The sequence below is a fragment of the Ascidiella aspersa genome, chromosome 5 (genome assembly GCF_963924565.1).
Source record: "Ascidiella aspersa chromosome 5, kaAscAspe10.2, whole genome shotgun sequence".
In the NCBI taxonomy this organism is placed as follows: domain Eukaryota; kingdom Metazoa; phylum Chordata; class Ascidiacea; order Phlebobranchia; family Ascidiidae; genus Ascidiella; species Ascidiella aspersa.
Window position 1 is genome coordinate 1605341 of NC_139451.1, and position 24869 is coordinate 1630209.

The 24869-nt window shown below is 35.7% G+C and overlaps 1 protein-coding gene across 1 annotated transcript; it reads right to left on the reverse strand.

The window, feature by feature from the left end:
- Positions 1 to 837: 837 nt before the first annotated feature.
- LOC146141434 (cytochrome P450 4B1-like) lies at positions 838 to 17647 on the reverse strand. Its single transcript, XM_083390119.1, has 12 exons — positions 17423 to 17647; positions 16848 to 16995; positions 14732 to 14864; positions 14024 to 14185; positions 13148 to 13304; positions 10861 to 11001; positions 8785 to 8872; positions 6219 to 6321; positions 4930 to 5040; positions 4421 to 4520; positions 3855 to 3937; positions 838 to 1012 (listed from the first exon to the last, which is right to left on the reverse strand). The coding sequence occupies exons 1-12, from the start codon at positions 17621 to 17623 to the stop codon at positions 838 to 840; spliced, it is 1602 nt and encodes a 533-aa protein (XP_083246245.1). The 5' UTR covers positions 17624 to 17647.
- Positions 17648 to 24869: the final 7222 nt, after the last annotated feature.

A 24869-nucleotide genomic window follows, 5' to 3' on the forward strand; every position in this document is an offset into this window, starting at 1 on the left:
TTATTCACCGTATATCAGGGGTGTCCAACTCAAACATGCCGGCGTGCCAATTTTTATCTTATAACTTCTTCCCGTGCCAAAGTTTCGTAACCGAACCAGTTCTTTTTAATGATAAAAGCGCTTATTTTACCAAAAATAAGAATGTTTATTTAAACTTGAAAAAAAAAACTGTCTAGTAGAAATGCGCATCACTGCATCAAAGTGTCTCTCGGTGAGCTGACTTTTGTTTCTTCACACCAAGCTATATAACATTATGTAAATGCTAGCCTCCACACTGTATAATGTTACTATATCAAAAGTAATTGTTGCTTGTCGTGATTGCCGCGATTGTTTTATATTGTGAACAAACAATGGCAATTGGCTGTATAACAAACTTAGTATTTTCTGACAATTGGCTGAATAACGAATTGAGCTTTTTTGGCAATTGGCTAAATAACAATTTTAGCATTTTTTGGGGAGGGCTTGCGCGCCATTTTTTATTAGGTCGGCACGCGTGCCGCTTGTTGGACACCCCTGCCGTATATCAATGACAAGGTTTCTGTCATTAATCAAGTTTCGAAAAAAATTAGTTTAAAATTTGTGACTTTTTCGCCCGAGGTCAACATGTTTATAAATCTGAAAAAACACATTTCGTCAAGAAAAGTAAACATCGCGGTAAGCGAATATCATTCATCAGCAGTGATGTAAATAAGTCAATTTAAATAAAAACAAAACCTTAAAAAAATAAAAAAAATACCTAAAAAAAATAAAAAAAAAAATTCAAAAAAAATTCTTACAAAAATTAAAACGAAATGTAAGTTGTCTGCTGAGTTAATCTTGTATAAAGTTTCCAAAGTTCTACGACGCGATAGGTTCAAGGTTGATGTGTATTCCGTCCTTACACTGAAGTATGAGCCGGGGGAGCATTTCGGGTTCCGGCAGGCCCAGGGGGAGGGCCAAGCGGAACCGACGGAGGGTCTGGGCCACTGCTATCTTCATTTCGTTCATGGCGAAGTTTTGGCCGATGCAGTTCCTAAAAAAATGTAGTTTTTTATGAAGTGGTTCAAAATCCGCAGCTCTTTTCGTTGTTAACTGAAAAATTATTGCAGCTGCAACTCATTTTTCTCCTCCATTTGTATCTTGTTCAAAAATTAAATACATTTTTTGCTAAAGTTTCTTAAGGTCTTTCATTATGCGGGAAATAATACTGTACCTTTCCTGATATCACCTTAAAGTAGTGCTCTGCACACCAACAGAGCTAAAACAACTCGGCAGCACACCTACGAAATATATGTCGATTGACAACAGACAACATCATCAAATATCCTAGGAAGTTAAAAGAAAGATGAGAGACAATGATTTCGTTTTCAAATTGCTATTGAAAGCCCTCTGTTCTCTAATCTGCTATTGCATATGGTACAATTTTCAGAAAATTTTGAGAAGTAACCTCAAAATTAAAGCGATTAGGCAATGTAATTTGTAAAACTTTAGGCGGCTGCGGCGATATTTTATGGAATTCGAGCGTACGGTCTATCTATCAACTTTGATGTAAAGTTTAAAAACAACCGCTGAATGTTCATAACCCTGGTAGTTTAAAAAAATATATTTTGATATTTGATTTTCTACGATAGAAGGTAACATGGGTTTTAAATTTTTTTTCAATATTTTGTAACCATAAAATTACACCTGGATTATTGTATATGGTCAAAATATATATTTTTAAGAAATACATTTCCCGCGTTACAGATATTGCAACAGATAATAAATTAACAACTTTCCTGTTTTAACTGTAAAAAAGTAGCATTTATAAACGTGTTTGACCTCGAATACACATGCTTTATCTAACTAGGAAAGAGTATTTTTGACAAAAACATATTTTTGTATTTAGGGCTAAGTATTTTTTCTCTGAATAGATTTGGACACATTTACTAAGTGTTTAATTGGTGAAAAGTTTGTCAAAAAAATACCTTTTTCATGATCATTTTTTTTAAATCAGCATAAACCATATTTTTTTTATTCCAAAACTGTTTTCCACAAATTGAGGCTATTTGTTTAATTTTACATCTAAAAAGTGTTTTAGTGTTTTAGAACAAAACAGTCATTTTTTTAGAGTGGAAAGCGTCCACCAATTTTTCAAGTTTAATAGTTCTGGCCAATGCAGTTCCTAAAAAAGTAGTTTTATTTTGTTTGTCCCCGTTTAAGATAGTGAGTTTAGAAGTAAAAGTATGTCGTGCAGTAAAATACATCGCCTTTAGACTGAATAGATTTCCTTTAAATCGACCAAAATATAAATATAGAAAAAGGGGGAGTTAAAAGAAAATTATTTTCTTTACACAGCAAAAGTTGGCGACTCCTAAAAAGTAGTTAGTCATGAAAGTGCTAAGTTTAATAGTTTTAAAGCTAAACCAGTTTTATAACAGCTTTGCATCTTTTTTATTTTGTGTGTTTCGCTAACAGCAAGCACTAAAAAAAATGTAAAACACCGAAACAGGTTATTCGTATAAGGAATACATGTATCACATACCTGCAAAGTTAAAGTTAAAAATAATATTTAAAACTGAGGATATTAATTTAGAACGGCGAAACATATATTTCTGTAAATTTTAATAAGTGATTTTAGCTTTTACGTCTATTTTTGTCTAAATAACCTGCATATAGTTTCCCTAATATTTTATAGTAGCTTCATCTATATTTAAAGTTCAGTCATGTTTTTATGACGTCACAAAGCTACTACACAAGGTGACGTCATAAAACAATTAATCTTAAACATCTCTTGTTCTACTAGAGAGAACTCGTGCGAAAATATGCAGATGAAATTTAGTCCTATCTCGTACAGCGCGAAAAAAATGCGTTTATTTGGTTCAAATTTTGAACTTTAGACGGACTTTATTCCAAGCAATTGGGAGGTCGTTTTTTTAAATCAAAGTAACTGGACGGACAGTGTTAATTCCTAGCAATTGGGAGGTCGTTTTTTTAAATCAAAGTAACTGGACGGACAGTTTTAATTCCTAGCAATTCGGAGGTCGTTTTTTTAAATCAAAGTAACTGGACGGACAGTGTTAATTCCTAGCAATTGGGAGGTCGTTTTTTTAAATCAAAGTAACTGGACGGACAGTTTTAATTCCTAGCAATTGGGAGGTCATTTTTTTAAATCAAAGTAACTGGACGGACGGTCTTAATTCCTAGCAATTGGGAGGTCATATTTTTAAATCAAAGTAACTGGACGGACGGTCTTAATTCCTAGCAATTGGGAGGTCATTTTTTTAAATCAAAGTAACTGGACGGACGGTCTTAATTCCTAGCAATTGGGAGGTCATATTTTTAAATCAAAGTAACTGGACGGACGGTCTAAATTCCTAGCAATTGGGAGGTCATATTTTTAAATCAAAGTAACTGGACGGACGGTCTTAATTCCTAGCAATTGGGAGGTCGTTTTTTTAAATCAAAGTAACTGGACGGACAGTGTTAATTCCTAGCAATTGGGAGGTCGTTTTTTTAAATCAAAGTAACTGGACGGACAGTGTTAATTCCTAGCAATTGGGAGGTCATATTTTTAAATCAAAGTAACTGGACGGACGGTCTAAATTCCTAGCAATTGGGAGGTCATATTTTTAAATCAAAGTAACTGGACGGACGGTCTAAATTCCTAGCAATTGGGAGGCCATATTTTTAAATATTTTTTTTAAGTTATTTCAAACGAAAGTTTTATGCGTTCATACGACGTAACAAGCCACAAAAAATAAATTACCTTTGCATTGTAGAAATGCAATCTAAATATACGTTTTTTTTGGGGGGGACATGACCTTGTAACCCCGCTAGATCCAGCCCTGATTTTAGCAATATTTTTAAATTGTTTGCAAACCCGAGTAGTTTACCTAGATCCAGCTGAGAAAGGCAGGTAGGCATGGGGAGAGCGCTTCGATGAATTCTCCTTATTAAATCTTTCTGGATCAAATTTCTGAAATTAAAACAATAAATGCGAGGTTTCAATCAATTTTTACTTAGATTAACCCAGTTTCATTTTTTTCGACGAATAAGCAAAAACTTCAGTTCTTATTTCATTTATTAAAATGTACAAGGTAAATTAAACAGCTGGATATTTCTGGTTCTCCAATAGGGACAAATGTAATACAATACTTGGCATATTTACATCGTGTTTTGGTTATTTTTGAACGATACTTTTTTATAGTATCGGGTATCGGACATCCAAAACGATATTATTTTGCATTTTATCGAGTTTCAAACATCCCAACAGATATTAGGAGCCAGTATCGAAAACGATATTATTGTATCGAACATCCAACCGATACCATCACTTATTATCGTAACCGATACGATAATATCGAACATCCAAACTGATAATATTCCATAGTATCGGATAATACGTTAGTATTCCAACCGATACCACGAACTTGTCCGGTACGATAATATCGTGTTGTACCTCAGGTTGGTCCCAGACATGCTTGTTCCTGTGGAGTCCGAAAATATGAAGTGAAACTGTACTTCCAGGTTGAATTGTCGTTTCCTCGCCATAAGTGTTTCTAATTAGATAACAACTATAAAACAACTGAAAACAACTATTTTCAACCGATCGTTATTTATAAGTTCTAGTGGTTTAAAAAAGAAATATATTTCGTTACAAAATAAGGATATCATTTGTCTCTTAATTTAAATGCGTAATTGGTACTATTTAAAGTCATTGCCGTCATTTGCGCGTATGAGCGAAGAAACATCTCCTTGTTTACATATTCAGTTTGCCATTTTTAACCTATTTAAAATATATTTCCTCTGGTAATTATAATTCTTAACCACTTAGGCAACCTGTTCAAATAGCCTTCGAAAAATCCACACCATTGTTTAATATTATGCTAAGATCTTTATGAACCCCAACTAGTCCACGTACCCCAGTTTAAGAACCCTGCACTTTTGCCAATTTGGTTTAGTTGTTACCTGACACTCAATGGATCCTCCAGGCGTCTTGAAACTATAGCAACAGGAGGAAAAAGTCGGAGGTCTTCTTTGATGAACATCGTAAGGTAGGAGAGCTTGGAGAGGTCCTCCCTGGAACGTAAGGTTTGAATTAGTGCTAGTAAAGGTTTGGCACATGTTAAGATCAATAGTGAGTTTGATAAAGTGTATTTTCAAGTGCTTTATGTATTTAATTGTGTAAGCATTCTATCACTTGCGGTCAAACGGTCAAAAGTCACTGAGCACATGGTGCCTTGACATTGTAGTTGTCCTTAAGGCAGTTGGTGTTACTACCTTGTCGCGGTAGGAGCTCGCCTTGTTAATTATTGTTTAATTACACTGACAATAATGTCCATTAAGGCCTCATTCAAATATTAGTCTATATGTAAAAAGTAATCGTTTTTCAAAGAAAATAGTTTAATCAAAAGTAAAACGTTTTTTGTATATTTACACTCCCTTTTACTTTTTCATTTTTGGACCGGAAGCAGCAGATTTTTTAAGTCTATTGCGACGGCAATTTATGACGTCATCTCTAAAATGTCTTGCCTACCTTGGTCCACGCGAAGTAAAAACAAATTTCGGGGGTCCACTTTAAAAAAGTTTACGAACCTTTGCACTATAGACGCGTTTTGCGTTAACGGAAAACGCCGGCGTCTAATGCGTAAAAAACGCTTTCGGTTGCGGAAAGTAAATATTTAAACTTTGACACTTTCGGTTAGAAGCGAGAAAGTTTGCCGTTAACGCTGGCGACGCGTTGTATGTGAACTGGGTGACGCCAGACGTTAAACGCGTCTTGTATGAAGCAAACTAGGCTGGAAAATTCACAGGATTATTTTGGTAGTTTTAGGGGGGAATTTGAAAGTTGTTTAGGAGGTTTCTTTTTTACCGTTTAAATTATTCAGCCTTATAGAGACGGAAAATGATTTCCGAAACGTTTACTGCTATTATAGATATATTATAATTTTAAGAGAGGTTATAGCGGTCGGCTTATTAAATTGGGTGAACCTATTGGGTATACGAAGAAATATTTTGTGAATAATTTGAAAAAAACATTTGGGTACACTCACCACTGAGCTGTAAGCTCGATAATAAACTTCAAAGCGAAAAATATGTCGTTCTACTCGACCCTTTTGGCTTTGAAATTTATTATTAAAAAATAATATTTTTAACAAAAATTTGTTAAAAGATTGGTTACATCGCTTTGTTAGTTTAAAAAAGAGTTTTGAATTCTTAAACTTAATTTTTTTACTGACAAAAAATCTAACACAGACCATTCCACGTTCTCTTTGTCTCCGACCACTTGCTTGACCTCTTCGCGACACTTTTCCTGCAGGTCCGGATATTTTGCCAGGTTGTAGAGGGTCCACTGAATCCCTGAGGGCAAATAACAACTTAAATAATAATAATAATATAATTTTAAATGCAACGCAAAGTAACCTTTTAGTCATCTATCTTAACCTACCATAACGTTGGTTATTGCTTTTTGAAAGTTAACGTCTTTTGAAATACTTTAAAAATGAGCCGCAAAACATCGTTTCCATCAATTTTTTTGGAAGGTTTTAAAGTGTTTACTGGATTTCGGAGGATAAAACCACTCTCAACTCTCATGGAAAAATACTTTTCCATCACCTTCTAACAACAATTTTATCCTGCCATGACCATGTGCGTTTTACAACGATTTTGTCTGTTTCAACACAATCTTATCAGCCTATGAAAGCTCTGCATAATATAGCATAAAGTTCCGTTTAATTTATTTACTCTACAAAGTCCAATTTACGAAAAATGTTTTTAAAATGCAGTTATTTCCGACAATATGCCCATCTCATTAATGTGCCTAATTACCACGTATAGTTTGAATTCGAAACTTTTGCCAATGTCTTGCTGCTGACTACTGTTGGAATGTGTCACTTACCACTCGCAGCCGTGTCATGTCTTGCTACTGACTACTGTTGAAGTGTGTCACTCACCACTTGCGGTCGTGTCATGTCTTGCTGCTGACTACTGTTGGAATGTGTCACTTACCACTCGCAGCCGTGTCATGTCTTGCTACTGACTACTGTTGGAATGTGTCACTTACCACTCGCAGCCGTGTCATGTCTTGCTGCTGACTACTGTTGGAATGTGTCACTTACCACTTGCGGTCGTGTCATGTCTTGCTGCTGACTACTGTTGGAATGTGTCACTTACCACTCGCAGCCGTGTCATGTCTTGCTGCTGACTACTGTTGGAATGTGTCACTTACCACTTGCGGTCGTGTCATGTCTTGCTACTGACTACTGTTGGAATGTGTCACTTACCACTCGCAGCCGTGTCATGTCTTGCTACTGACTACTGTTGAAGTGTGTCACTCACCACTTGCGGTCGTGTCATGTCTTGCTACTGACTACTGTTGGAATGTGTCACTTACCACTCGCAGCCGTGTCATGTCTTGCTGCTGACTACTGTTGGAATGTGTCACTTACCACTCGCAGCCGTGTCATGTCTTGCTACTGACTACTGTTGAAGTGTGTCACTCACCACTTGCGGTCGTGTCATGTCTTGCTACTGACTACTGTTGGAATGTGTCACTTACCACTCGCAGCCGTGTCATGTCTTGCTGCTGACTACTGTTGGAATGTGTCACTTACCACTTGCGGTCGTGTCATGTCTTGCTGCTGACTACTGTTGGAATGTGTCACTTACCACTCGCAGCCGTGTCATGTCTTGCTGCTGACTACTGTTGGAATGTGTCACTTACCACTTGCGGTCGTGTCATGTCTTGCTACTGACTACTGTTGGAATGTGTCACTTACCACTCGCAGCCGTGTCATGTCTTGCTACTGACTACTGTTGAAGTGTGTCACTCACCACTTGCGGTCGTGTCATGTCTTGCTACTGACTACTGTTGGAATGTGTCACTTACCACTCGCAGCCGTGTCATGTCTTGCTGCTGACTACTGTTGGAATGTGTCACTTACCACTTGCGGTCGTGTCATGTCTTGCTGCTGACTACTGTTGGAATGTGTCACTTACCACTCGCAGCCGTGTCATGTCTTGCTGCTGACTACTGTTGGAATGTGTCACTTACCACTTGCGGTCGTGTCATGTCTTGCTGCTGACTACTGTTGGAATGTGTCACTTACCACTTGCGGTCGTGTCATGTCTTGCTACTGACTACTGTTGGAATGTGTCACTCACCACTTGCGGTCGTGTCATGTCTTGCTACTGACTACTGTTGGAATGTGTCACTCACCACTCGCAGCCGTTTCATGTCTTGCTGCTGACTACTGTTGGAATGTGTCACTTACCACTTGCGGTCGTGTCATGTCTTGCTACTGACTACTGTTGGAATGTGTCACTTACCACTCGCAGCCGTGTCATGTCTTGCTGCTGACTACTGTTGGAATGTGTCACTTACCACTTGCGGTCGTGTTATGTCTTGCTACTGACTACTGTTGGAATGTGTCACTTACCACTCGCAGCCGTGTCATGTCTTGCTGCTGACTACTGTTGGAATGTGTCACTTACCACTTGCGGTCGTGTCATGTCTTGCTACTGACTACTGTTGGAATGTGTCACTTACCACTCGCAGCCGTGTCATGTCTTGCTACTGACTACTGTTGGAATGTGTCACTTACCACTCGCAGCCGTGTCATGTCTTGCTGCTGACTACTGTTGGAATGTGTCACTTACCACTTGCGGTCGTGTCATGTCTTGCTACTGACTACTGTTGGAATGTGTCACTTACCACTCGCAGCCGTGTCATGTCTTGCTGCTGACTACTGTTGGAATGTGTCACTTACCACTTGCGGTCGTGTCATGTCTTGCTACTGACTACTGTTGGAATGTGTCACTTACCACTTGCAGTCGTGTCGTGTCCTTCGAAGAGAAAAGTGTCAACTTCGTCTCGAATCTCGCTGTCACTCAAACCTTTGCCGTCCTCGTCCTAAAATAAGTTGACAGTTGTATTACAACTTTTATAGAAACCTGGTAAAGTTGCTGTTATGTTCAACAATAACATTAAGTTGGACATTTAAGTGGATTTAAATCCTCCTAGAACAAATATATTTACCCTTGCTTTTATTAGTTAAACGTCAGATTACAAACCAAAGAAAACTGGCCTATGTAAACCCCAGTATCTAGTTTTCAACCTTGTGTTTTAAAGGAACGCAATTGACAGCAACTAAATAGCCGGTATTTGCAGATATCTTAACCTTGACGTAAAAGTACAAACCCCATTCGGGTCGTTTGTAAAATAACTTAAGTCCGAATGAAATATTTTTGAATAAATAGCAAGTCAAGCCCCAGTCCAAGTCATTCTGGAAACAAGTTAACTTAGTCATGACTTTGATATAAAAATAAAACGATAAACAATTGAAATGGCAAACTCGTCCGATTATTATGAGCGAAAATTCAACTAAAAATACCCAAAACGCAACGTATAACAAGCAAATCGTTAAACGTGCACAAATTATGATGAATTCTAAAGACTATTAAAACCAAGTTATTTGACACAATGACTTAGGCCCAAGTTAAGTTATTTGTCCAGAAGAGTAAAGTGACTTAGTCAAAGGACTCGAGTCAAGTTAAGTCGTTTGAAAACAGTGCCTTAATTGCACTAAAGTAAAGTAGTTGATATAAATGTGTTTTGTTACGTCAAACAGTATTAGGCTTAGTATGTGTTTCAAAACAGAACGCATTTCTAAAACTTTGAATATGAGATCAAGTTTATAATTTAAATGCGTGTTTCCATTAAAACGCAATAAACACTAGTTTTCAGTTTTTAATTGATGATTTGAATCAGGTACCCAGAGCATATTTGTAGAACTCTTTAAGCCGCACCCGTGACACGCCCCTTATATGCTCGTGAGGTCACATACACTGTAGTTGAACCTCGGCGGGAATCGATAAGAAATGTTTACTTTCGACATAAGGTCGCCGAAATCGTGCGACGGTCACGTTCGACGTCATAAACACTCCTTTGTTGTTGGTTTGTCGCGTCATAAAGCATATGTGCAACATAAGAAAGCAGATTGGATGAATTTTGAAAAGTGAGAGAAAATTACAACTGGTTAAATTACCCATTTCTAGAAACGCAGTTAAACATGCTTTATCTTAAGATTTATTTAAAACGTTTACAACTTGCTACCTACTGTACAATTGCTACCTACTGTAAATTAAGCATTGGTGTGCTTTGATATTCATTTTACATCTAATTCTGGCCTCATACATTATGTTAAGATGTATTTAAACTTCACAACATGCTCTTTACTTCTGTATGGGCTTTAATATTAATTCTACGTCTTATTACAACCTCCAGCCATTATATTAAGATTTATGCGAAACGCTAAAAGTGATACCTACTTCTGTATGGGCTTTGATATTCACGCAATAAGAAATTTTTAGCAATTTTAATGAGAATATCAAAGTCATAATATTCATTAGAGGACAGAATTCTTTCTTTTTCCAAAGTTTTTGGCAAAAACCCTTGTCATCAACAATGTAAAACTATCTTTAAAAAATGACTTTGACTATAATTGTGAAAAAGTGTACGTTACAAAAACAAAACGAAAAAACATTAATTGTAAGAAAACTTAATACGAACTTTTGGTCCGAATGATAGAAAAAGTAAAATAATTTTTGGCAATTATTGAATTGAATTTATTTTTGCTGAACAGTCTAAAAAGTGATTCGAAGCTAAAATATTTCTTTTAATTGTTTGTCTGCCGGAGTTATTTTACACACGGACAAGTGTTTCAGATTAGCCAATGATTGTGTGAAAATCGAAAAGTTCGCAGTCAAAGCCAAAATAGACTTTGACCGTGAATAATTTTATCCAAAGAATCCAAATTCCTTTAAAGCTTGTATTTTGCTTAGTCACGCTAAGGTCCAAGGTCCAAAGTTCACGCGAAAATGATTAGTCATGGCACTTACTTTTGTCGTGAGCAAAATATCGAGAAAATCCGGCATTTTCTTTTCTTTTTTGACGTCACAGTCGTCCGATTGTTCGTCATCATTGGACTTTCGAACTGACGATTGTTCTTTTTCGAGTTCCTTTTTTCTTTTTGCGATTATCTGAATAAACAGCAAAACTTTACAAAGAACGTCTGTCAAAATATAATAAATCGCCCTCCACAAAGAAATGACGAAGTTGACAAAGTTTTAAAACATTGTACTTATTATAAAAAACGAAAATTTTATTAAATGTAATGCAAGTGTTATATTCAGGCACTTTATAAAGATGTGAATATATGTATATTTAATTTGTCGGCAAAGACACCGTTGGTTCGTCTGAACAAACACAACAGTATTATGTCTTTGTAATTGTCTGGCCCTAATAATCTACAAGCGAACTAAACGCAGTTAAAAATACGTCACAAAAGTCCGACGTGCGCATGCGCAGTACCAAATTTCAAAACTGGTATGGGCACAAACTTTAAATTGTGAAGGCGGAATATGGTGAAAATATATTTAGCATGTAGTGTGGGTGGATGTTGCGCCCCCACCGCGACCCGCGACCTGTGTGGGGGCTGGCCCCTGACCCCATACAGTTGCCCGGCGGGTCGCAACCGCGCGAGTTCTTGTTGTTTGCAAAGGCTTCTGGTCAGATATGCTACCTGTCATAACCACAACTAAAATTCCAATCAAAAGTATATTGTTACAACGAATTAAAACGTTATCAAATAGCATTAGTGAACGTTATTTTCAAGTTAATGTGAGACAGACAGCCACCGCCTATTGCAGCGACTGTCGGCTAAAACTTCGCAAAAGACTTCTCTAGAGAAAAGCTCAAAGCCGCTAAGAAACGACGTGTATATAGCCAATACGTAGGAAGAAAAAGAACACGAATGTTACGTCATATTTGGCCAATTAGACGGGCCCGCACTCTAAAACATGGCTAGGCATTACAGCGGCCATTCTAAGGCCAATTTGCAGCGGGAGTCAGACGCCAGCAAACCAAGTGGCTTGTGTTGCAGAACGTGAGAACACCGCCTGTAAGACTGACAGTTATAGATTACGAAATTAAAGGTTACATGTCAAGTTTGAAACGAGGCGAACTGAAACAGGAAAACACAGGAATTTTACACACAACAATACGGAAAACTTTGCATCATCAAATATGATATTATGTAACTGAAGAACATATTTGGCAAACGAAAGCTGAAACGCGTAATCTAAAACCCTATTTATCACATCGTAAAATCACTTAATGAACTCTAAGATTTGGCTTATGGCAATTAATTAATTTGGGTGTTTAAGTGTTGATAAACACGTAACAGTGGATTGATCAATTATGACCCCCTATAGCAATTGTTAAATATTCACCATATTTTAGGTAAATGGGTGAAATATAGGCTGTAGAGTCGAGACCGAGCTTAAGACTCGGGTTTATTATTTTGCCTGGTTTGAAGTTAAACATTGGCACATATGTTTGCCAAACCTCGACTCGGACCTTAATTTTTTGACCGGATTCGGATTCGGGTTATTTTTAACCGTCCCCACAGCTCTGCTGAAACAATTCAAAGTGTTAAAAAAGTGCACAGATAAAAAACTTATATTAGCTAGCATGAGTTGAAATGTTAGTAAAGCATTTTAAAAGCTTATGGTAAAAATATTCGAGTACTGAACTGAATTTAAAGTAATCATTGTTGTAACGTTTTTTTTTATTTTTTTTTATTTTAAAAATTTAAAAGAAGTAAAAATACGCTTATATAAAACAAAAACAACAGCTAGTTTTTACCCGACTCCGCAAACCTGCTCAAACCAATTGGAAGTGTTAAAAGCAGGGCTGCGGAGTCGGTTAAAAATAAGAGTCCAGCTTACGAAACAAAATAACTCGAGTCCGACTCCCGAGTCCTCAGTCCGACTCCGGTCAAATGTGCGATTTCGTCCCGAATCAGGCTTCGACTCTACATCATGTAATCCACCAATTTACGTAACTAAATTAGGGGGGATATTCAGTAATCCGCGCATTAGGGTAAAAAATCATTTACTCACAATACGTGGTTGGAAAATATTTCACCTTATGCTATTCCACTTTCACCATTGTAGTTGGCGGCAGTGTCAATTATTAAATTGGAACTGCGCATGCGCACGCCAGACTCAGCTATTTTTCTCCGTAGCCCTGGTGTATAAAGCATTGCAAACTCCACTATCCAAGAAGCAAAACAAAGCCAAGCAGACAATCAACGTTAGGCCACTATGTGATGACGTCACTCACGTCCTCGGCGTACTTGTGCACAACGTCAGCGGCTTTCTGGAACCTTCGGCCCGGTTCAGAGTTGCGGAACACGAAGTCAATCAAGTAGAACGGGTTATTGATGCGGAACACGATCAGCGATGCCACCTCCTGTACTGAACTTATGTACGGGTGGTCCCTGTCGGCAGGATTGTTTGACAGTTAACTTTTTGGTGGATTAAAGAAATAAACAAGTTGTTTCAGCGACAACACGAAGCAAACAAACAAGTTTATAAATTAATCATATTTCGAATAATTATAATGATTGGAGGTTGTAGTTAGACGTAGAATGAATACCATAGTCCAAACAGAAGTAGGAAGCATTTTGTGAACGTTTAGAACAGTGGTTCTCAACCTTTTTTCTTTCGTGGCCCATTTACGTTGCAAAACAATTTCTGTGGCCCAATAGAATTTTTATGAAAGAAAAAGCTTTAAAATAGGTTTGGAAGAAAACACAGCTGAACATATTTCAAAACAGATTATTTAATCAACCGTGCATTAGTGAGATACTTGCGACTGAACAATAAATTTACATTCTTTTTAATTCCTCCCCAAGCCATTATTCCTGTAGAATTAAATATAGCAACACAAATGAGACCAAATCTAGCTTTTTAGATTGATCTGTGGCCCACCTCAAATGTTCTTATGGCCCACCAGTGAGCAATGGCCCACTGGTTGAGAACCGCTGGTTTAGAATAAACCTTGATTGATTTTAAATATTTCGAATGACTCTTTATTAATTTTTATGTTGAAAATGAACAAAGAGATGTCCGAAACCTTCAAATGATGCCTATTTTTGAATCAAATTTACTTTTTGTCAGGGCCTAACATTTCAAGCTTAAACAAATTTATTCTCACTTCGTCTTCTGGCAGTTGGTCTTGGCCGACATCGCGCACTGAAGCATTGTATCGAGCGTCATCAGTGTGACGTCACAAGAGATCTCGACCGGGTTGTGACGACATAACGATTCCCACTTGGTCAGCATTTCGCCACAACATTTGTTGAAGATGCTCACGTAACTATGGCAACAACATGTCGTATGTAACTATGGCAACCAAAGAATGTAACCATGTAAACAAACCATATAACCATGGCAATAATGTAGACATGGAAACAAAGAATATGACCATAGTAACAAAGAATGTAAACATGGTAACAAAGACGATCATGGCAACCAACAGTGTAACCATGGCAACAAGCAATGTAACCATGCCGACATTAAATGTAACCAAAGATAAACAAATGACACTATGGCAACAAGTAATGTAACTGAAGCAGCAAACGATGTAACCATGGCAACAAAGAATATAACCATGACAACAACGAATAACGAATCGAATTTTTCCTTTCTTCCTAAATAGTTTTACTTATTTTTAATGCTGTTAAAATAACAAGCGTTGGTAAAATACGAAAAAAATTGGATAATACGCTTGTTTAACATACAATTTGCCTATTCAACTTATTACCTTTAAAAAAAAAAGTTTTTTGGTTTAATAAAAACAATCAAAAACTTAATGCCTGACAGAAAACATTTCTTCCTTTAAGGCCCAAGTAACTTCACTAACCCTTTCAAAATGTTAAAGTGAAACGCCGGAGTCAGCAAATGTCGGTTGCGTTGCCACTTCTTTCCCTTGCTTGTCAGTAAACCGTCTCCAATCCAAGGACGTATAAAGTTGTAGGTAAGTTGGTTCTTTGGAGCTGCAATAAATAAACTATTTGTTGAAGCAAAGTAAAATAATTCTTGTGTTGAGTAGTGTTCATAAAAATATATCAAACCTATAGAATATTTGGTAAAATTGACGTAATTTTTGCTTTTTACAGCTTAAGAACACATCATGTCATTATTAGTGTAAAACAAAGTGATTAATTGTTGTTTTTCTTCAGCAAACAAACTTAACTTTTTCGATATAATTAAAAAATGCAGAATATTACGGTTTATAATTACGTATACACGATATAACTTATAGGGGTTTCATATGCCTCTCCAGCCGCAATACGTGTTGGAAAAATATTCCATCGTATGCTATTTCACCTTAACTATTTACATTCTTGCGGCGTTGTCAATAATATATTTTCGGGTATATTTTATTGGGTAGGGTCTGACTCGGGACTCAGGCTCGGGTTCGTCAATGAATGCTCCTACTCCGCATTGCTACAAAAGCCTATTTACCTAAGAATTAGTTTGTAAAACAAAATTCCACAAATATTTTAGTAACGGTTTCACATCAAGTATCGTCAAATTTGATTTGCCAAATACAAGCTGAAGCACAATCATATTTTACCGACCCGACAGCCCTGACTCACTAACCTCCGCTAGGCACAAGATCGCTGCTGTAACATTAGAGCAGGGGTTCTTCTTTTTTTACTGCCTAAATTATTTTTTGCTTTGCATGGACCCCGGTATGCAACAAATGCTCCAAAATGACGTCATAAATTGACGTCACAATACAAATAGACTTCATAACTCTGTTATATATGTTCGAAAAATGTGAAAGTTAAATGGAGTCTAACTATACATTCAGTGCAAAACCGTTTTATTTTTAATTAAACTGTTTTCTTTGAAAAATAGTATACACTAGTTCTTTAATTAGGCCCTCATGGACCCCCTAAAAGTAGTTCACGGACCCCCAAGGGGTCCATGGACCCCAGTTTAAGAACCCCTGCATTAGAGGAATGGCAGCATTGCTTTTCATCCCCTTTATTGAGTAATTTATAAGTAGTAACATAAGGTCTAGTTAGTTGCGTTCATCGCTAAAAATTGCGCCGTGAAAATACATAGGGTGCGCCCTTTTTGGTATTTTTTAAAAATTTATTTGGGGGCATATCTAACCTCTGTGCATTCCTATCAAATAATATTCTGATTTATTGATGTTTCGCAACCTTTTTTAGCTTGCAGTTCGCGGCACCCTTATTAGTATTTTTGCTGAGATAGGGCAACAAATTGGAATCCTAAAGAATTAAATATATCTCCCGGCACCCTTGAGCGCGGCACCCCGGTTGAGAATCACTGATTTAGAAGTTGTACTCGGCTTCTATCAAACCAACTCGGCAGCCCTGGTTTATGTGGTGTCGGAATGGTAGCATTGGAGCAATGTTAGCATTGCCTTTCGCCCCCTGCTTTACTAATTTTTAAGTAGTAAGGGAAAATACACTAGGGTGCGCATTTTTTTAGGGACTTTTTATATTTACTTGGGGGCATATCTAAACCTCTGTTTAATCCTAAAAATAACATTCTGATTTATTTATTTAGGAGTCGGACTCCGGAAAAAAAATGCGGCTAATTCTACTTCTAATCTAATTTGTGAATTGCTTGTGTGCTCTAATTCTAGTTCTAATCTAATTCGGATTTTTCCAAAACTGCTCGTTTGTTCAATGGCATTTTTAGTCACTTCTTCGTTAAATACAATGTCTTCTTTAAGTACAATGTAACATTTTAAAGTTTTTCCGTATAAAACAAGGTAAATTATGAATAGAAAATGTGATTTAACACGAAAGAGGGTGCAACAATTTAACCCCCCGGGCGCCAAATAGACTTGCTACGCCTCTGATATACTGTGATGGCATTTGGCAAAAAACGCCGAAAAAGTAGAAGTAAGCTTTTCAAAAAACGGCATGTTAATAAATTTGTTAGATCTTTTTATTAAGTTGTACAGTATTCCCCTTTAATATTTATCCACCCACCTCCGCTTGACACAAGAGCGGATGCTGTGTCGGGATGGTAACATTGTAGGAACGAGATGCATGGCGCCACCCAGTGGTTGAACATGAACGGGTTCATGCAAGGCCGCTCCCTAGAGGCGCTCAGGAGACCGTCGTGTGTTGAAGGATACTGAGCGAAAGTAAGAATTTTGTGATTAGTGAATAAAGTCGTTTTGAATGGGTTTGAAGATTTTTTTATTGCTTTTCGAAGAATAAGGCTTTTCTAATAATGTTATAAATAAGGTTTGGTATATTTTTTAGTGTTTTTTTTTTAATAAGTTAAATTTGCCGAGATAAATTTGTTTTAAAATATTAGATTTATGTTTTTTTTAAATATATTAGATTTTTTTTATTTTTTTATTTTTTAACTACGTACTGAATAAGATTAATTTCTATGCAATTACAAAAAAATGGAATTCGACTTTAAAAATAAGTTCTCTATGAATTGTTTTCTATGCAGTTTGCAAAAAATGAAATTCTACTAAAAAAAAGAATTTGATTTCGATTCCAAAACGGGAAAAACTTCGATTATGTGTTTCAAAACAGTATTTTCCCACCTTTTTAACGTGTCCATAAAACCAATGTTCCGACTTGGACCCTGCAATTTCGTCGTTTTTTCTTCCAATAGAGTATAACCTCCATAGGGGCCTGACTTTCTTCCACACAAACGCGATAATTGTCGCAATCAAAGTTGTTTGGGCGAAAAGCCAAAAACCACCTTCCTTTAGTAAACTTTCAGTTATACCAGATGAAAGCATGATCCTAAATTAGCTTTAAATTACTGTAAATTATCCTATCCACAAAAATAAAAAAGTTTAGAAACATTTTTATTTTAAAATGAAAGCCTGACTTAGCCTTGCTTGAAAACAAGTGCCAGTTAAGTTAGGAACATTTTTTGATCTTTATTTTTAAATGAAAGTCTGACTTAACCTTGTTAAAATAAAATGCCAGTTATACCAGATGAAAACATGTTTTTATAAATTAGCTTTGAATTAAAGCAAACAAAATAGGAAAAAGTTTAGAAACGTTAACCTTTTAAAATTTCTATATTCGTTTGATTGATTGAGCAAAATTTCAATTAAAATAACACAACGCAACATGTAGCAAGAAAATAGTTTCATGTGCAAAACGATATATAACCATCTCAATATAACAATAAAAAATGCTTGAGATAACAATTTATTTCAACCCAGGTGATTTCAGTCAATTGCGATAATTGTCGCAATCAAACTAGTTTTGGCAAGAAAAGTGAAACTACCTACCTCTATTAAAATTTCAGTTATAGCAGATAAAAGCATGACTAATTTTCACAAATCCAGATCAATAAGAAAAAGTTTACAAACATTTTTTATCTTTTCTTTCAAATGAAAGTCTAATTTAACCTTGCTTAAATAAAAAGCCAGTTATACCAGATGGAAATATGTTTTTACAAATTAGCTTTGAATTATGGCAAACAAAATCCTATACAAGGAAATAGGAAGCAAATTAGAAACAAAGTAACATGGAAAATATGGATCTATTTAATGCATTAAATACGGAATTTAACCAAACCTTTTTAACCGGTGCGCCATATAAATTAAAAGTGCGTTTTGATGATGTTGATTTACTCGACACATTTGGCTTAAACCAGTGTTTCTCAACTTTTATCACAGTGATCCAAATGCTAATAGCAAGTGAATGTCGATTCATTCGACCTATTTGGCTTAGATCGCATTTTATCAACCTTTGTTCGAGGTGAACCAAAAGCGTATATATAACAGCTTTTGCGACACAATTCTCTTTGCGATTGTATTGGTTTAAATTTGTGTAGAGTGTAAAGTTTTGACAAAATGTGGTAAAACGTAGGGTATTGCTAATAGCGTTTTAACGGTGTCTCAAATTTCTCCAAACTGTCTTTTCAAAGATAGCCTAGTACTTTTGTAACTTAAGCAGAGATTTTTGTCGTTTGTACTTTTCTTTCACAATTCACTTTTTGCAACTTTAAAGTGAACAAAGTAGATAAAAGACAATAGCATTATTAAATTCGTATTCAATAAACAATTGTCATACTTCGTCACGCATTTTTCTCAACTTTCGTAAAAACAATTTTCTCAAAACCAATAACAACAAATCTAACAATGCAAAACAAAAAACAGACGGCGCCCAAATTTTGGGCCACGACCCATAGGTTGAAAATTCGTGGCTTAGAAATTCGTAAAGCCAAACTACGGCCACATTTGTCCAGGGAGTCGAACCGTTTGACTTTTCCGGTTCAGGCTCGGGTTCACGGATATTTTCGGAATCCGGTTCAGTTCCGGTTTCGGTTTCCAGCATTTTAAAAGTTCCGGTTCAGCTCCGGTTCGACTAAATTTATTTTCAAAACCGGTTTACAAAGTTTGGGTTCAGATACAATATAATTTGCGTTAAATCTCAAAATGTGGGTCGATAAATGTAGATAATAATCTTTGAATGGTAATTCATTTAATCAAAGTTACGTAACGTATTACAAAACAGCAACTCATTATTGCAACATCTAAAAAAAAAAAAATAAACGTGTTTTCAATCAATATTTAAATTTGTTCACAAAATTTTGGCAAACCTTGACTCTTTAAAATACAAGTTGTGACGTCATGCTGGAGTGAACCGCTTTTGTTAACAGGTTCGGGTTCGGTTAAGGTTCATGTCATTTCAAATTATTCGGTTCAGTTCCGGTTCGGCTCCTTAAAATCTTACAAAAACTGGTTCAGGTTCGGTTACGGTTCGCAAAAAATTGACCCAAAACCGGTTCATAAAGTTCTGGTTCGGTTCCGGTTAGACTCCCTGCATTTGTCCAGACGGGTTAATTCACCTGGCACGTGACACATTTCCTTAATAAAGATAAAACACAGTTGAAATGTTTTTTATAAAACTCAACGCTTAATTTTGATGAAATTTTAAACTGTAGGACAATTTATAAAGTTCACTACATTTTTGTTTAATAAATATCTATATTCTCTTAAGTAATAGACTTTGGAGCATTAAAGTTTGAGGTTGTAGTAAGGCATAGTAAGAATACCAAAACCCACACAGAAGTAGGTAGCCTTTTGTAAACGTTTCGGATATATACTTTGATATTGTAACTAAGTTAATATAAATGTACAATAAGTTTTACACTAGGCCGCGATCGTGGATCCTTACAGTTACCCAGCCCTTTATAAAAATAGTTCGGTTAAACTGCAATGGTTAAACTGTGGTACGCGAGAGTCTTTCAGGTGGTACGCGACTACGTATATATCTGCGAAAACTTTTTAAAGCATCTATATAAATTTCCGAAAACTTTCAACTTTTAAAACTTTCAGGTTGGGTTATTTGCAATCTTGCGTTTTAGTTACCTTTAATTTGCTTGTTTATGACGTAACACTTATCTTGTTAAAGATAATAAAACGTTAATTGTTAGCAGCTGGTGGAGAAAAAACAACTACATTAATCGCATTAAAACTATTTGCTGTGTTTTGTTTTATTGATGGCTTTTATGTCTTCCTGGAATGACATTTGTTATACTTTAATACAGCTACATGCTCATTTTCTTATCTATATGCCAAAATAGTTATAGTTGAGATATTCTAGTCGGGTGTAACTTAGGTGGTACATGAACACTGCACAAAAGCTCAAAATGGTACGCGAGAAAAAAAGTTTGGGAAACACTGGGTTAAATTCACTCCAAAGCGACCTTTGGTTCTTGTGTATTGAGCACTTGAAACCACAGCTTGGATAAATAAGAACTCGCTCAAGACAGCAAAGTAAATATTCTGCTCAAACAATTAGGTTTCAAAACGGCTTACCTAGAGTGCGAGTTTGCACTTTCGAAAATGGTTTGTCTAATTTTTCCCTAAATTAGTAACCTGTTGTTTCACAAATGTCGCACAGCGTTTTTAGATATAGTGAGAATATCGAAGCCTATACAGAAGTAGGTAGCATTTTTAACGTTTCGAATAACCCTTTATTTATTTTCAACATGCAGTATTCTTACTATGTGGAAAATGAATAAATAGATGTTCGAAACGTTCACAAAATGCTATTTACTTTTGTATAGGCTTTGGTATTCATTCTAGTGTTAACTACAACCTCAAACCACTATCTTAACATTTTTTTTAACGTTCACAAAATGCTACCTACTGCTATATAGGCTTCAAAATTAGTCTTACTTCGTCTTTCTACAACGCCAAACCTTTACCTTTATGGCTGTTTTAGCGATGTAACCCTACCCTATAACACACATGTTTCGCTTTGAACCAGCAGCACTGTTGCTATGTAAGCCAAATACCCAACCTGCCAGCTGTCGTTTGTCTCACGAACTTGTGGTAAACCACAGTTTCTACACAATAATGAACGCATGAATAGTACTGGATGTTATGGAGCAATGCTGTTGCAAATTTAACTAGCGGTTGTTTAACTAAACTTGCCATACGGCAATGCCATTGGGTAAAACCGTAATATTTGTAAGAATTGCGTGCCTATACTTTCACATTAAATGATATAATGATACAAGTATCAAAACGTCTTTATTAAAATGATGTCAATTAACACCACATTTTTGGCTTTGAAATTGCGTTTTGCCTTTTATAAGTGAGGTTTGGACTTATCTTATTTAATGAAAATAATCCATGTATTCGTAGTGTTCAAATTTGTGAAAAACTTGCCCTGAACCAATCTTAATAAACCTAACAATATAAAACTACCGCAGTCGGCGACCCAACCAAATCAAACGGTACTAACACATTTTGAGTCGCGACCCAGGAATTTAGAAACATGAGCTTAATAAACCACAATATTATAGAAGTGTACTTCTAATATAATAAGGTCACGGTGGGGTTTACTACTCTACGTAACAATCGCATTTTAAGACAAACGCAAATACTTCAAGTTTGCAAAATGGTGAAACCGAAAAAAGGTTGTTGTAAAACACACCAATTTTATGTATGTTTACAAATTCCATCATTGCATATATAACATCTATCCAGTAACACGTCAATAATTATAATTAAATTATAATATAGCTGCCAAACCTTATTTCAACTTTATTTTACTTTATTTTACTTTATTTTGTTTACATAAACTGACTGCAAACTTTAGCAGAGGTTAGTGGACGAAATGTGACTGTAAATAAACACCTACAGAAAGCTGCAGCTAGCATGATAGTACATTTTGTTGACAAACAACATTCACACAAAATCAAAATCATCCGTTGATGAATTATAATCAACAACCGTCATTCAGCCAATACCTGAACTGCATTAAACTGCTAAATGACTGTGATTTACAACAGCAGCCCGATTAATAAGCGTATTTTAACAACAAACTAAACTGCTAGATGACTCTGATTTACAACAGCAGTAAGCCTGCAATATTAGCAGCAAAACTGCACCCCCGATTTAAGCCAACCGCAATCTGCTTCAGGCTAATAAGCTCTTTAGTTACATCAAGCCAGCCGTAAAACGCAAGAACCGGCGTTTACTGCCTCAAGTAATTATTTAAACTACAAAACAAGCGCTTTGGAGAGATAGTTAAATCGATAAGTAGCTGATTTATGAGCTGAGCGTTCCCCCAAAATCTAGCCTGTATTTTTGACACAAATTTGCTTTATGTAAACGCCAATTGTTTAACGTCGCGCAATTTTGTATTTGTTTTTAGCCCCGCCATGCATACTATTGCATCTTGCGTTGTGTAAACTCACAAACTCTATAAATTAATTTGTTAATTAAATTAGGCTATAAATGCCGTTATTTTGATCAATATAATAATCTCTGTATTTTTTTTTACATTAAACGTTTTGCCAATAACAACGCACTATTTTTCTTGCTGTGCACGAACAAACTTGATTCGAACTGCGTTTTGCGCATGAGTTGAAGATTAATTACTTCATGGCGTAACGTTATGTAACGGTTTTTTTTCGGCAAAACCGAACCTCTTGAAAAAAGGTGAAGTTTTCCTGCGCGCCACAAACGAAAGTAGCTTGCAATTGATTTGCGATAAATAAGTTCAAAAAATCGATTTTATGATTACAAGTAACTAGCTTTACAATATAACGGCTGTAGTGTAGCTTAATATTGAGTTTAATAAAAAATTAAATGTATTATACTACAAGCAAAAACCTTTTTAATTCAAAACATATTGCAGCAGTTTAATTTCGTAATTGCGAAGTATGTTATGCGATAAATATCTTAGGCTGAAAAAAAACGTAGCTACATTTAATGTCGACTAACTTCTGTCGTTAAAGTTACAATAATATCATCTTGGGCGTTAAACAAAATTTGCTGCTAACTTACGTGTTTTTTTATTCATGTCCAAGAAAACAGTGATATTTTTCACAATTTAAAGCCTTACTTTCCATATTAACGATATATTAAAAACCCGAATATTGAAAAAAATGTCAGATCCTGGTTTTACTCTGGTTTTTAAACTTTGAGTTTTATTGTTAATATACGCGTCAGCGGAACAGTGACCGACAAGCAGAAACCTACTGCAATTGGTTTTGGATTTCCCTAATGATATACCCATTTACATATCAGTCTAGGGCGATTATTTTTTGACCTAAAAAATAGGAAATTTTGACCTGAAAAATTAAAATTTTGACAAATTTTGACCTGAAAATAATTTATTTTGACAAAATTTTGACCTGTTAGAAATACATTGATTTAAATAACCTAGGCGTCGTTAATCACGCGTTTTTTAATCCGTATATTGCTCTAATAAAGATATAATACGGTTAAAATGACTTTGAACATATATCAAAACTAAATTTTTTTGATAGAATGAACGACCAATTTCAAAAAGCTGACTTTAGTTTTTTTTTTCTATTTTTTAAGCGATTTATGTGCATTTTTATTCGATTTTGACTTAAATTTGGACAAATTTTGACCTAATGCGTAAATTTTGACAAAATTTTAATTTTTTTTGCCAAGTCAAACAATAATCGCCTTATATATCACATATAAAATACAATTGAGTACATATTTTATATTAATAATATCATTTTAATATGAATTGCAATTTCACTATTTATTCGGTTAAGAGGCTCTAGCAAAAAGCAATTATCCTTTAAAAAGTCGTTGTTTTGCTAATCACCCTTTGCAAAAATGCTTCTTAATGCTACACTGGCTTAACTTTCACAGAACTTCAAAGCTAATTCCTAACTAGGCTTGATCACCCAAGCATGTTCAGGCAAGACTGTAAAATGCTTACAACCTGTTTGTACTAATCGCTTTTATAAGAACCATATTACTTGCTCAAACATTCAACCTTTTTCTTGGCTTTCACTTGCTGTAACAAACCGTCCAGAGCGATATATAGCATCGATTGTGATTCAAGGTGGTTCTTTAGTGCAGTGTTTCTCATCCTTTTTTCGCTGCCACCCAAATACTAAGCATAAATATAACAATGAAGCTTTGGCGGTCGAATTCTATTCACTAAACATTTATAAGTACATTTTAATCAAAATCTAGCATATATTTATTTCTCTAAATAAGTGTTTCTCAACCTTTTTCCGTTGTGACCCAAATACTAAGCGTGAGCACAACTGCGAGAAAACTGAATAAATCTTGCTTAAAACCAATTTTAATAAATGCAACCCCATAAAATAAAACGGCGAACTGAAACTGGGCCGCGACCCCAATACTTAAGCCTAAATACAACAGTGGAGCTTTGGCGACACAATTCTTTTTACTAAACATTTTGTAGGCAAACAAAACATAAATCAACAGCAATAAAAAGTCCCAATTCAGTTAAAATGCGCAATATTTTCGTATTTTACCGCAATTTTCACAAATTTTAACCAATCTCTTTAAATCTAACCGCATATTAAACTACTTCAGTTAAACTACTACAAAGAAATCTTGCTTATAACCAATCTCAATAAACTGAACCATATAAAACTATTGCAGTCGGCGACCCAACCAATTGAATGCCCCCTTATAATATGTGGCATCCCGTCGGTTGAGAAACACTGGTTAGTGACAAATCCACTGGTTTTAGTTTGTTTACAAAACC

Excerpts from the sequence above, each read along its gene's own strand:
- LOC146141434 (XM_083390119.1), bottom strand. The coding sequence starts at position 17,623 with ATGCTTTCATCTGGTATAACTGAAAGTTTACTAAAGGAAGGTGGTTTT. Across the intron at positions 16,996-17,422 it reads TTTATGGACACGTTAAAAAG|TATCCTTCAACACACGACGG; the intron begins GTGGGAAAATAC and ends ACTTTCGCTCAG. Across the intron at positions 8,873-10,860 it reads ATATTTTGCTCACGACAAAA|GACGAGGACGGCAAAGGTTT; the intron begins GTAAGTGCCATG and ends AACTTATTTTAG.